This window comes from Dermacentor silvarum, unplaced genomic scaffold (genome assembly GCF_013339745.2).
Source record: "Dermacentor silvarum isolate Dsil-2018 unplaced genomic scaffold, BIME_Dsil_1.4 Seq428, whole genome shotgun sequence".
Classification (NCBI taxonomy): domain Eukaryota; kingdom Metazoa; phylum Arthropoda; class Arachnida; order Ixodida; family Ixodidae; genus Dermacentor; species Dermacentor silvarum.
The window spans coordinates 44,060-59,129 of NW_023606217.1; the positions used below are offsets into that span (position 1 = coordinate 44,060).

General features: G+C 43.6%; 1 protein-coding gene across 1 annotated transcript; it reads left to right on the plus strand.

The window, feature by feature from the left end:
* The first annotated feature begins 13,087 nt into the window (after positions 1-13,087).
* On the plus strand, positions 13,088-14,359 carry LOC125941832 (uncharacterized). The gene is made up of 3 exons (XM_049659688.1): positions 13,088-13,104; positions 13,881-13,953; positions 14,018-14,359. The coding sequence occupies exons 1-3, from the start codon at positions 13,088-13,090 to the stop codon at positions 14,297-14,299; spliced, it is 372 nt and encodes a 123-aa protein (XP_049515645.1). The 3' UTR covers positions 14,300-14,359.
* Positions 14,360-15,070: the final 711 nt, after the last annotated feature.

Here is a 15,070-nt window from a genome sequence, read left to right on the forward strand (position 1 = left end):
TAGTACAGCACCGTGACGAACGACCAGCTTGCTCGTGTAACTACTTGACCACCGTAATCAACACTCAAATTTGGATTCATGGTTATGAAAATTCAATGCAAATACAAAGGGCAAAGAAGCAAATGCATGACACAGCACTCGAGCGACACGAGCGATTCAGCGCTCGTGTTCGCTCGTGTTGTGCACAACACGAGTGCTATGTCGTGCAATTGCTTCTTTGTCCCTTGTGTTAGTGCTGAATTTTCGGAACCATGAATCCAACATTGTCCAACTGGCCCAATTAGCATTCCTGATACACGCAGATTTCCACTCCGGCTATTCATTTTTCTGCATATGTTCACAACACCACACGAAATCAGACTTTTGTCGCTGCAAAACGCATACCATCAATGTAAGTTTCAATTTTAGTCAACATTAGTGGCCAAATGGCAGTCAGAAAAAGTCGGCGAAAACATAAACAGCAGAAACTGCATTTGCGGTCACAATGTGGCTTGCACAGATCGAGCCCGCAAAATGCAGTAAACCATCGTTCCGCAGTCAAAATATCGATTGCTGCTATGCATTGGCTCCGTAGCAGTGCTAGGCAAAATGACACGGGTAGCGTGTGTACCTTGTGCACATGCTTTGTATTGATTTCCAGAGTCTGCGAGTCTTGAAATCAATACAGTGCTCTTGCTGAGCTCTCAGCAATCGCTTGCAATCCGTGGTTGATGGCAACAATGTATGGCTTTTTGATAGTCAGGCTAGAAAGCTAAAGGCACACAAATTCATTGCCAGGTCTTTCTACACATTGATGCAACCGTCATGTTCAATCACATTACACCTGTAGCTACAGGCTACACAAAAATTTGCTACTGGTGTCACTACTCCTTGCGCGAGTCAGCATGAAGATATGCAGCAAAAAGATGTGTTAAATACCACTACATCAGATGGCACTTCAACTGCTCGCTTTAAGTGACATTGAATGGCACTCTTGTCACTTTACTTTTCTTTGTGTTCACCATGAAACAATAGCATGCTTTGAGTTTTGACACTTGTGTGTTTTTATTTGAAGGTACCCTGGAGAACTGTATGACTGTGCAGCAAAAGAACTGGTACAAGAGTACCCAATCCTCAGAGATTTCATCGGCACAGGCTATGTAAGTGCATCCACTGTCCGAGTGAGCAAAGGCTGTTCAAGAAACTAATCCTTAGAGTATCGAAGCAAAACCATTTTTGTTCCGGTTTTTGTTTTGGTTCACCGAAAGCAGTTCAGTTCCAACTTCGGAGCAAAAAAATAAAAGTTCAAACCGGTTCTAGTCTATTTGCATAACCGAAGAATAATTACAGGAAAACATCGCAAATTTATTTTCTATGAAAATGTGATGCTGCTGCTAAGCTGCCCTGAAGGATAGTGCTAGTTGTGCTTCAGGTTGCACATAGTTGCAAAAGACGTATGCAGATTGAACATCACTGCTGCAATCTATGTGAAGCAAAGCTTTATTGAGGGTGAGGGTAAGGAGAATATATTGAGGAAACGCAGAGAATCCTAAAGCCTGCTACTCTGCTCAAGGGAAGAGGGGAAGGAGTGCTGGTCTGGGCTGGTTGGTACATCATTAGGACGGGAACAAACAGCGCTCGGATGGGACGAAGTGAGTAGACAGACAAGGCGCTGAACTAACAACCACTGGTTTATTGTTGGGAATGCAATATATAAAATGCACAGGTTCAACGCAGAAGGCCAGAAAAAACACGATTCCTCTGCCGTGAAGGGAATAAAATCATCACATCACACGTGTTGCCATAGCAGGTTATTTTTTAACAAGTAGTTAATCTCGCAGCTATGCAGAGTAACAGAGGGTACACTGACGCAGGAGTTTCCGTGCAATTGAATGCAACACGCTTCCCAAATCTCGCGTGCACTTTGTTCTGTATATCTGCCTAGTATTGTGCAATCTTCAAAGAGTTAGTGACAAACTGGTCAACACTCTCGCTACGAAGAGCTGACGCCAGACTCCTCCAGGTCGATAAGGAGGGGGGCTTCGTGCTTTCGCCAAGGCTGGAATACGACTGCAAAGTCAGCGTGAAGGCGTGTGCATTGGGTCCTGTATTGCTCCTGTTCTAAGCAACCTTGTGCTAGCACGTTTTGACAGAAGCCGCATGGGCTGCCTCCTACCGACCAGCGTAACTAAGGTATTTCGCTTTGTAGATGATTTCCTTGTGCTACTCAAAACTGACGAAACAGGCCACCTCTCACATGCGAAGGAAATTTTCGACATCTTTCAATCAGTAATGAAACCTTTGGAACTAACGATCAAGCCTCCCTCCAATAATAAGGTAAGGTTTCTGGACCTAGAGATATTGTTTGAAAGGGAACATGCATGTTGGGCATACAACCCCCGCTTGAAGAAAAGTATTCTCCCCTTCATGTCTCAGCAGCTCTGACCCGTTCATGCCACCACCAGGTGGCTAGCAGCTTCATGCACCAAGTGCACCGGCTCATCCAGGCTGGGTACCCATAGCCGTGCTGACGGGTGTTTCAGAAAAGCTTTTGGTGAGCCTGACCAGAGGAAGGGCAGGACGTGACGCCCAGACCAAGGGACCATGCGAGCACAACCGCCATACTGTCAAAACGTCCATGGGGTCTCGCATAGTTTAAAAAAGGCCGCCGGAAAAATAGGCACACGCGTTTTGTTCAGCGCAGGGGACAAACTGTCGTCGCTATGCCGCAGGGTAAACAAGGAAGGCACCAGAAAAGCAATCTGCAAGAAACAACAAAGAAAACCTCACGTTGACTGCACATACGCAGTTGTGTATAAGATGCAGGTCAAGTGCAAACGCTGCTACATTGGCCAAACAGGCCGATGTTTGAATGACTGGCTGAGAGAGCATGAATACGCAATGAAAGGGTCTGTACCCAGCCGCCCAGCACTGCAAAGAATGCAGCTGCAAACCTCCCTTTGAAGATTGCACAATACTATAGTCGGGTACAACTTTAGAAGACAGGAGGAGGCCCCGCCCAGTTGACCGAAGCGCAGCAGCCAATTCCTCCGCGACTAAAGAAATAGTCCCACTCAAAAAAATGTGACTGCTTCTAAAACACGTATTTGTCGGTATAAATAAGATTTGTGTATCTTGACGAGTGGTTTGGTAAAACTCTCATGATGGAAATGCTACCGCACTTGCCGGATCGCGAGAGAAAAATAACTCCGTGCCTTCTACAACGCTGTGCGTCGTCTGCTACAGAGCAAGATCGACGGCACCGGGCGTAGCAGTCGCTGGCTTAATTGCATAAGATTCATATATACTTTTTGTGTGTTTGCACAACCTTATTTTTTTAATGTGTTGGGCTTATTTTTAATTAATATTTTTTTCTTTTTTTTTCGCGGTTGCGAACCTGCGATCTCGTGAGTTCGCGAACGATCGCGCGCGGCATTCCGTGCCAGTTTTCCGCCATGGAGCCCAGCGAGGTGACATCGGAACGCGATCCTTTGTTGCCGAACGAGCCTTGTGTCGCCTCGATGACCACACCACCAAGGAGCCTCGGCAAGAACAAGAGCGGCCACATCCTTAACAGCGATTCACGCAACATGATCTTCCACTGCTACACGTTTTGGCGTAACAAGCAGCCTGAACGCAGCGTGGAGGACACGAGCAAGTTTGTCGCCGACATGCTTGGTGTAAGCGAAAGGACTGTGTTCAGGGTGAGGCAGGAAGTTAAAGCTTCGCATTTTTCGGGTGGCAAACTGACGACGCCCTCGCGAAAGCGCCCACGCAATGCGGAGAAGAGGAGACGCAGCGCGAAGTTTGACAGCTTCACGTTGTGCGCGCTGAGATCATGTGTGCACGATTTCTTTCGCCGCAACGAGATACCGACGGTCGAGAAGGTAACTACCGAGTTCTCGGAGCGTATGGAACTACCATCACTAAAGCGGTGTACTGTGCGTCGCCTGCTTGCCGAGATCGGCTTCAAGCACGAAAAGAGAAGCCGCAACTCGCTGCTTATCGACCGGGATGACATCACCGATTGGCGGAATCGCTACCTCCGTGACGTGGAGCGCTACCGGGCGGAAGGCCGAAAGATCTTCTACCTGGACGAGACATGGGTGACGGCAGGACACACTCGGTCGATCGTGTGGACAGACACCGTGGTGCAGAAGCGCGGACGCCTGTTCGCTCGAGCAAATGGCCTGACGACGGGTCTAAAACGACCTTCTGGGAAAGGTCAGCGCCTGATCGTGACGCACATCGGCAGCGAGGATGGTTTCGTCGACGGCTGCTTGGATATATTCCGAGGCCAAAAGACAGGCGACTACCACGAGGAAATGGACGGCAATCGCTTTGAGGGCTGGTTCAATGACGTTCTGCAGAAGTTGCCAGCTGGTAGCGTCATTGTTTTAGACAATGCACCTTACCATAGCCGGCGAGAAGAGAAATTGCCGACGACAGCCTGGAAGAAGGAAAAGATACAGGAGTGGCTCACAAGCAAGAACATCACCTACGGTGAAAGGATGATAAAGAAGCAGCTGCTTGAGCTGGTGGCATCTGTAAAGTCACGCTTTCTGAGCTACATCGTAGACAACACAGCTGTAAAGGCCGGTTGCATTGTACTCAGGCTCCCGCCGTACCACTGCGAATTTAATCCCATTGAGCTTGTGTGGGCCAAGGTCAAAAATGGCATCGCTGCGGACAACAGAGACTTCAAGCTGTCCACGGTCGACGTCATCTTGAGGGAGAAAATCAAGCAGGTAACGGCGGAAGACTGGAGGAAGAGCATTCAGCATGTGATGGACTTGGAGGCAAAGTTCAGACTTGACACGTCTGGGAGTGAGCACATTCAACCCATCATCATCCAGCTGGGTGAAGATGACACTGAAGAAAGCGACTCCGACTGCGAGCTGTCTGGCATTGAGCCACTCGACGAAGCATAAACGCTTCTTATTAACAAAAGAACAGCCCTTATTAGGGCTACCAAAATTTTGCCGGTGGGTTCGCAACAGCCAACCATCCATTCCGTGACCTCTCAAATAAATAAGCAGTTCCATTTATGGCATATTGCTTATAATAGAAGCTCAATTCTGATAAGCAACGTCCTGCACACATTGTGCTCGATTTAAGAAGTGGCATAGAAACACATTTAAATGCTGGCATATCTGAATTGAAACACTATTGTTAACCCTGATTATCGTTGGCGGGCTCAAAATGCTCATTCGGGCAGCCATTCATGTGGTTGCATTGTTTATTTTGTTATCTGGCTCACACAAGTAATGCGATTAAGAGAACAAATATAAAACATCACTAGCTTAGAGAGGCCCAAAATGCTCATTCAGGCAGCCACCGTCGAGTTTGACGCGCCCCATAGTGAAATAGCAGAAGTCAGAGCACGCTTTATGGTTATGTTAGAAGTCTGCACTGGAAATCGCAGTCATGCCATAGCGAGTGGTGGTGAAATAGCAGCAGACAACACCACACTGCCACTGTCAGCAGCTTGAATGCCAAAGCACATTCATGTGGTTGCATTGTTTATTTTGTTATCTGGCTCACACAAGTAATGCGATTAAGAGAACAAATATAAAACATCACTAGCTTAGAGAGGCCCAAAATGCTCATTCAGGCAGCCACCGTCGAGTTTGACGCGCCCCATAGTGAAATAGCAGAAGTCAGAGCACGCTTTATGGTTATGTTAGAAGTCTGCACTGGAAATCGCAGTCATGCCATAGCGAGTGGTGGTGAAATAGCAGCAGACAACACCACACTGCCACTGTCAGCAGCTTGAATGCCAAAGCACATTCATGTGGTTGCATTGTTTATTTTGTTATCTGGCTCACACAAGTAATGCGATTAAGAGAACAAATATAAAACATCACTAGCTTAGAGAGGCCCAAAATGCTCATTCAGGCAGCCACCGTCGAGTTTGACGCGCCCCATAGTGAAATAGCAGAAGTCAGAGCACGCTTTATGGTTATGTTAGAAGTCTGCACTGGAAATCGCAGTCATGCCATAGCGAGTGGTGGTGAAATAGCAGCAGACAACACCACACTGACACTGTCAGCAGCTTGAATGGCAAAGCACATTCATGTGGTTGCATTGTTTATTTTGTTATCTGGCTCACACAAGTAATGCGATTAAGAGAACAAATATAAAACATCATTAGCTTAGAGAGGCCCAAAATGCTCATTCAGGCAGCCACCGTCGAGTTTGACGTGCCCCATAGTGAAATAGCAGAAGTCAGAGCACGCTTTATGGTTATGTTAGCAGTCTGCACTGGAAATCGCAGTCATGCCATAGCGAGTGGTGGTGAAATAGCAGCAGACAACACCACACTGCCACTGTCAGCAGCTTGAATGCCAAAGCACATTCATGTGGTTGCATTGTTTATTTTGTTATCTGGCTCACACAAGTAATGCGATTAAGAGAACAAATATAAAACATCATTTGCTTAGAGAGGCCCAAACTGCTCATTCAGGCAGCCACCGTCGAGTTTGACGCACCCCATAGTGAAATTAGTCTGAGCACGCTTTATGGCTCCGTTAGCAGTCTGCACTGAAAATTGAAGTGTTGTCATAGCCAATTTTCAATTTATTAATCTGACTCGAGCAAGTAATGCGAATGCAACCACAATTATTAATGTGATTAACTTTGCTAGCATTTTTTTGTCATATTTACGTACCGGAAAAAAGTTGAACGTGTTTTAGTGAGTCACTTTGTTCATTACAAGCCGTAGGCAAAGTGATGGACAGATTCAAACAGTGATATTGGGGAATAAATGGTGAAAGTTGCAAAAGCTCTCACAGCACTGCTTCGGTGGACTCCATTCACTAGAAAACTGCATTTGTAATAATGAAAGCGTCATGACAGGAAATGATACCACACTGCACAATGTTATATATGTGTACCACTACATGTGACGGGCAGCAAAACCATCTGTTTATAAAGACTGAATGCAACAACATAGCAAGGTGCTGTTTCACAATATGGCACCTTTTCATGTGCACTTCTGGTAAGCTACCGTATGCACTGATGCATAAACACATTAACAGGGGAAAGAGACGAAGTAACTGTGGAAGCCACGTGATGCTTTTAACATTTTGTATCTGTCAATGTTTCTGTTGTAACAGCTGATAGAACTTTCTTTGGTGCAAGTTGATTAATCACGTTGCAGCAACAGCACAAGAAGCAAGGTCAGAATAGTAGGAGAAAACAAAGCAAGGTGGCAGACTGAGGAGGCAAGGTAGACAAGAGAGAATAGCTTTAATGACATCAAAGAGACCAGCCCGGCTATTCACAGGACTTGGTGCTTTGAATGAGACGAGTTAATGGAATTGTCGAAAGTCGTGGCTGCAGCATGCTTACAAGAACAAATGCAAAAATAAAAGGATAGAAATAGGAACAAATACATACACGCACGGAAGAACTCACATATTCACACACATGAACACAAACGCGAAAACTAAGATCTAAAATACAAAAAAGGGCAAAATAACAAATATACACAAACACACAAGAAAACACGCACACACATTTAACGCAGACACGAGTAGAACTATTAGGAGTCAGTTCACAAGCAGCTGTGCCTACTTTGTCGTACTTCTTTTTAATGTACATATTGGCTCTGTTGCCTTCACTGTCATGGGAATTTTTTAGTAGCGACATATCACGACAAATCGCAAAGCTGTGTTGTCGGAAAGCAAGTCGAGCGCTGACAGCACAACTTATGCGCGATTGTGTCACAGCAGGCTTTCTACAGCTGGCGCGTGCAGTGAGCGAAGAGTTCTAAGCCACACAGCGACGCGAATTCATGCCAAGCTCCCTTGCAACGGCACCAGTGTATCAGTCGACCATAATTTTAAATTAGCATTCAGGCTGACATTAAGGAAACAAACACTGCTTCCAAACGCCTGACCGTTAACAATCCAATGGCATTCACTCAAGCTGCGCGTGTTAGTCACTGATTGTTAGCATTGGTGGAAAGCAATCAATCGACGGTGCTACACAACACTCGAACGACGCCGCTAGACGCTCGGCTATCTTATCACACTGCTGCCAACGATCGGTCGTTTGCACGCTGAGCTGGCAGCAACGAATCTTTGCGTTGGAGGTTGCTTTCACAAATCTTTTCTGTTTAGAAACTCGCAGGTTGGTTTCATCCGCGCACGCTTCTCATTTATCCTGATAATGGTTTTGCTCCATCACTTCACCACGTCCGACGAGAAACGCAGGGGCACAGTACACAAACACACCCGCCGCTCACAGTAGGTACCAGACTTTGGCGAACTCTCCTCGTCGTAACTTCACTTAGGAGCAAAACAAAACACCACGGAACAAACACGTACGATGTTTGTTTGCAGCGGTATGCCGCCGCGGGATCTTGTTTCCACACGAAGCGCAGGGCAGCGCCACCGATGTTCGCTGCAATCTTTCTTCGCCGGCTCAAGGCTCAGAACAAACGCACGCGGCACAAATTGTGCATCGTAAGCTCACAATAATATTTCCGGCATGACAGACGACCACAAATAATTCGAATTCACTCTGACGAAGGGAGACGCACAGAGCTGACGCGACTCGGCCCACTTCGAAGCGAGGGCGGCCATGTTAGGCATGTTCTCCGTCGGCGGGGACACCGGCCGTCCGGCTCATGACGTCACCTAAAGTGCGCGCCTATTGGTGCCGGCTCGTGTCCATCCGCCTTTGAGGGACAAATGCCGCTGTCTTCTAAAGTTGTATCCGACTATAGGCAGATATACAGAACAAAGTGCACGCGAGATTTGGGAAGCGTGTTGCATTCAATTACACGGAAACTCCTGTGTAAGTGTACCCTCTGTTACTCTGCATAGCTGCGAGATTAACTACGTTTTAAAAAATAACCTGCTATGACAACACGTGTGATGTGAGAATTTTATTCCCTTCCCGGCACAGAAACCGTGTTTTTTCTGGCCTTCTGCGCTGAACCTGTGTATTGCATGTATTGCATTCCCAGCAATAAACCAGCGATTTTTAGTGCAGCGCCTTGTCTGTCTACTCACCTCATCCCATCCGAGCGCAGTTTGTTCCCGTCCTGAAGAGGGGAAAAATACGCTACTGAGTAATGATGAGGACAGGCAGCAGGATGCCATTATATGCATGCTTTTGTTCGAAGTGCCCGCTCACAGACTTCAATCTAGGCCTTTGTTAACTAAATATTTTAGGAGAGCCTTGATGGCTCGCTTCATTGATATATGTGGTCAATGGCCCAGCAGGGACCTTTTCACTGAACGGCCTGTTTTTAATTGGTGCTAATCAAGAGCTCAATGCCTGTTGTTCAAAATCATATTGGGGACAAGCAACAAGTATGTGTGCCCCATTGTTTCAGGTACTTTGTATATGCCTCACAGTCTGGCGAGTCCACACGTCGGATACAATGTAAATATTGTCGCGTTAACAGAACTCCTAGTCTGCCCCCCTGACGCAGTAAGCTGAAAACTGTTGTAATGGTGCTGCTGCTTTTAAAATCACGGAAATATGGGGTGTCTATGCAAATGAGATAACATAGTTGAGCCACAGGCGTAGGGAATGCATGAATGAAAAGATGGCCAGCTTGAACCGAAAACCATTATTTTTTTTCTTCCAGTTTCAATCTGCAATGAAGAAAAATTGTAACTTTCTGGTTCAGTTCTGGTTCCAGCAAAATAACATTTCAGTTTCGATTCAATAGCCTGCTCGGGCTGCCGCAGTGCTGCGTCTTATTGCTAACGGAGTGCTACCCCTTGGAAATGAGCCAGTTGTGGTATCCAGCAGATTTTCTGCTCCATTTTAGACAGTAGCAGTGCTGCACTGCAATATTGGTTTTATTTTTGTGTAGAGGCAACAGTTGCCTCTTTTTCTTTAGAAGTTTTATTTATTAAGAGCAAAAATTTTATACTACTTGACCACACAACTTAATAGGATTGCACTAAAATCTGCCTTTTAATGTGCAGAAGTATGACACATCGCCCAACCACAAAACTATCAAAATGGTAACATGTCATCGAGCTGAGACCAGATGCCAAAATTATCCGTGAAAATATTAGTACAAGAAAACCACATCTAACAGAATCATAATTAAAAGCATCAGTTATCAGAAGTGAAATTTTTTTATATTTTGTCCTTTTTGTTTAATAACTGCACACCGATGGGAAATGGACCATGTAGAATGACTTAACAATAAACAAACAACCTGTAAACACAGTACACAAAAACAAGAGAAAGTGACAGACGGTTAGACTGCGCCAGCCATGAAATATCGTGCGAAATTACCGCATGCATCGTCGTTTACAAGGAGCCACTACGGGGGGGGGGGGGGGGAAGCACGCATGCACGTTTTATAGGGAGCGTGGTCGATTACTGTGAAGTTATGAAGAGGCTTCATACAAACACAGGTGAAATCAGGGTTGGTAGGCTAGCAGTGCTTTCGCACTAAAACTTTATGTTCGTCATTTCGCAACAAAATTAAGGGAACCTTTATGTGAGGGCCGAATTATTCATACCTAAATAAAACCATTGAGAAACTTGGTTGTGGCATCACCACGCAAAATAGATAGCTTACTCAGGCACTTCTCTCCGGCTTGCTTACTCAAAACAGCTTCCACGATTTCGTGCTTAGTTCGATCTCTAGCTTTCATGGGAAATTTTGTGCCGTGAAAAAATGGTGGGCATCCATTCGGCTCAGAAGCCACCTGCCTTACTCCTCATTTTAAGACTGCATTTTAGCCGTCTTATTAAAATCTACCTGTTTGCCGCATGCACTGGCAAACGCAGCTTAAGAGGAAGCTTTAGCTCGGGGGCATCTGTCTAAATACATGGAAAAAGAGAAATCGTTTTTATCGGCAACCACTGTACCAAATTTGATGAGGTTTGTTGCATTTAAAAGAAAAAGTTAAAATGTAGCGACTGTTAGTTGGTAATTTTTTATTTAGGTAAATTTTTAATGAAAATTGACAGAAATCGCAAATCTTCAGAAAACGAAACTCAAATTTACAGCGCTAACTCGGCAATGAAAAATATCACAAATCTGTAAATTACACCTGATAGTACATCTAAAGCGGGCAAAATTGATATGTTATACATGACTCTCAAATGGACCACTAATTTGTGAACTTTCGCAAAATCCTTGTAAACAATGTAACAAATTCACATAAGATACAAATTAACTTATCAAATTTGTCCGCTTTGGATGCTCTAATGATTGCTGCTTACAGAACTGTGATAATTGTTCTAGGTGCAGAGCTACGAATTCGTAAACGTCACTCTTCTGTATTTCTTAATCTTGCCAATTATTGAAGGTTCTACTTAAACAATCCAGGCCCAAAATCGAAATTCTGCTTCCAATAGTCATTAGAATTTAACTTTTTCTTTCAAATGCAACAAATTTCATTAAAATTGGCCCAGTGGTTATCTCGTAAAAGCGTTCCTGCGTTTTACATGTATTTGTATAGGCGACATCGGAATTGGGCCCGAGCTAAAGCTTCCTCATAAGGGAAATTCAGAGAGGATACTTGCCACACAATCTATAAATTTAGTTCTATGTTGTGTTGTGCACTGCGGCAGCTTGTCTTTGCCATGACACACTGGTTTGATTCTACTTTTTATATATTGTGGGAAAGTTTATGAATGTAGCGAATCACCTTCACAGGCCTTTACTGTTCGTTTTGAGGTCAGTGTATTTATTTTTCATTAATGATGGAGCTTTTCAGGCAATATGAAAAAATTGCCCTAATGTGGCAGTGGGGAGTGGGGTTCATTTTTCTTTTCACTCCTGCTGTCTAAGCTTTTATTGTGTGACATTTGTGCTGTAGCATATTTTATGTGAATACTAACCGATTGCATTGATGTGGGAAGAATTGTTACCCAAGTGCTTTCCATCCAATGTTGAGATTATAACACTCTAAAATTGCTCTTTATCCACAGGACTCATGGAAGGTGGCCTTTCAGTACAGAATGGGCAATGTGCGTAAGTTGATGCGCAATGTGCCTGTTGTGCAAGAGGCCAGAAAGAAATTTGGCCATAAAAGAAGTGTACAGGACACTTCTCGGTCTCTGAAGCAATGCCGCATGGTAAGTCTAACACTTCCATTTTCAACACACTGAAGTATGCTTTTACAAGCCATTCTTTAGTAGATGCACAATTCACCGCATTCTTCCGTGTATTATGCAAAAACATTCTTACAAGTGCAATTTTCACCTTCAGTATGCCAAATCGGGCATGTGCAGCCCCGTGGCTTATATTTTCTTGCCTGCTCCAAGTTTCACAAATTGTTTGTCGTGAATTTCACCTGGCATGATTGATTGATGATTCACAGGCTATGATTGACACCCCTGAGGAGCATGTCGACAGCGTGTCACTGGAGGGGCATGCGAGCTTCATGAAAGCAGAAATGAAAAGACGGGTCCCAGATTTGCTTAAACTGAGGGACTCCATGAAGAAGACACTGGGAGAGAGAAGGAATTGGATAAGGGACGCCAATCCATCGACTGCTCAAGTGCTTGAAAAATATCCTGCTTTAGCAATCAGTGACATTGTGAGTCTACCTTTTTCAGCATGTGTTTTATCGGAAAGCCTTTTGGTGTTTCGGAGCAATGTATCAATAACACATTGTGTCTAATTTCTTTGTTCAGCTACACCAGGAGTTTCAAGCTGTGACTGGTGTCAACCTTGAGAAAGAATTTCTCAACTTCATCAATGTGCATGGAGACAGGTGTCTTTATTTAACAAAGACACTCCGCAATGCAAAGGAGCCTCTATCCAAAATAGAGACTGAGATGGCCACACTTGAAGGCGATGCTAAGAAACGTACGTAGCAAGGTCTGTTTGTTTTATGGAGCTTGTGGCATGTATTCATTTGAGTGCACGGTACACATAATTTAACACCAAAAAAAAGCAAATATCACTTAACAGCACCATACAGCATGCACTGAACTGTCTAATAGATGCCTAACTTTGTGTACAAAGGGCGAATGGCCAGTTATAATTAACCCAATCAACGGAAAGGGCAACTATAACATATTTTGTTAGCAGATAACCTTTACAATGGCTTTAAACCCTGTTACCCAGAGAGCTGTTTCATGGTCTTCCCATAAATGTGAAGTTTGCGCTATGTCAGAATACGTAATGTAAGTTAATGTGTAATAAAGAAGTGTTGTTTCATCCCTGGAATAATTTTTTTGGGGGGATACCGTATTCAGATATAGGTCGACTTTTTTCTCTCCAAAGTCTTACCCAAAATGAGCTATTAACCTATATTCGTGACCAAAGAATCTCAACCTATAATGGCAATAATTGCTGTAAAGGATTTTTTTTTCTTTTAAAGATATCCCTGAGAAAGAAAGATGTCATACTTCTGTGTTGCAGAAGAAAAAAAATGTAAACTAAAATTTTTATGGGGCATACTTATTTTAAGTGGCAATGGACGTGAAATATTTGCAGTCATTAAGTTTAACAATTGTTTTATAAACCTTTTTATGAAAGGCAGTGCAACATTGAAAGACAGACTGGCAAGGGTAAAAACAAATGATCAGAAATGTTGGCACGTAAGACTACCTTTATTCTTTTAAACACCCATGATTTTTCATTAGGAAATATGAGGTGTTTGAGCACACCATGTTTGACCACCACAGATGTATTTGAAATGATCCACTTGCATGCACTACCCACATTTTCTCCTCATTGTTCTGCGTGTGTTTCTATTTTGTTCAAGCGTGTATGTTATGGGAAGATTAGTCGGAAATGTCTGTCTTGTGACAAACCTGGTTCTCATGTTTTCACGGCATTAATGTGTTGTTTTTACTCCTTAGTGCCAACTATGCTGCCTTTTATTTGAGTTGTCATTCCAGTCATCACTTCTTTTCACAGCATCAATTTGCATTGGTATTTTTTTCATTGCTTACAGACCGCTTGCTGTTGGAGTGGTCGAGATATTGGCCTTCCTGGTGAAGGAAAAACCACATTTTTTAGGAAGGCTGGTAAGAAATGCTTTGTCTTAATATTTTACTCTTGTGTGCTTACCTTTTGTGAATGTTATTACAGGATGTCTACCCGGCACTTATCACCAAGGACACTGAAGATGGAACGATTTTGTTTGCGGCATTTGAAGGGTTGGAATTGGAAGCCCTCGACTTGATAGGAGGATTTGTTCTGCTCATGGAACTTTACTGGGTTTTCAATGTAAAGTACAGTCACAAGAACAAAAATGTTTTTGCACTTGTTGAACATTTTTGTGGACTGCCATCATCAAGACCAGCAACACTTGGGACACTGCAGGCAATTTCAGCAATTAAGAAGCTGCAGACCTTGCCAGAGAAGGAATGATTATATACAATAATTTAATAAAATTTATTTGTACAGTTCCTGAAATGTCTGCTTGGTTCCTCTACTGCATTGCACTGAAACACCTGATGCAACTACAATAATGCATCATTTCTGCTTTTTGTGCGAGTATACAATCCTAATAACATGCTTTAATTTAGTGATATTTACTACCCTGATGTGGTAGTGATATAACATAGCTAATTAGTACTTCCAGCTACCAAAAATAGTCGTACCTTTAACTAGCCAGTTAGTATTTGGGTTAGTATTATTTACTAGCTAGTTAGTACATTCAACTACCCTAGAAGGTAGTGCTATTTACTAGCCACTTAGTATTTGGGTTAGTGTTATCAACTAGCTTGTTAGTACTTTCAATCACCCTAAAAGGTAGTGCTTTTTACTTGCTAGTTAGTACTTTCAACTACCCTAAAGGGTAGTGCTTTTTACTAGCCAGTTAGTATTTGGGTTAGTGTTGTTTACTAGCTAGTTAGTACTTCCAACTACCCTAAAAAGTAGTGCTTTTAACTAGCCAGTTTGTATTTGGGTTAGTGTTATTTACTAGCTAGTTAGTACTTCCAACTACCCTAAAAGGTAGTGCATTTAACTAGCCAGTTGGTATTTAAGTTAGTGTTTTTACTAGCTAGTTAGTACTTTCAACTACCCTAAAAGCTAGTGCTTTAACTAGTCTGCTAGTATTTGGCTAGTGTTGTTTACTAGGTTCAGGAGATTGGGTTAGTGTTTTGTACTAGCCTCAGAAGCTAGTGATTTTCACTA

Coding starts and splice junctions, on each gene's coding strand:
- LOC125941832 (XM_049659688.1), top strand. Junction 13,954..14,017: donor CACATTTTTTAGGAAGGCTG/GTAAGAAATGCT, acceptor ATGTTATTACAG/GATGTCTACCCGGCACTTAT.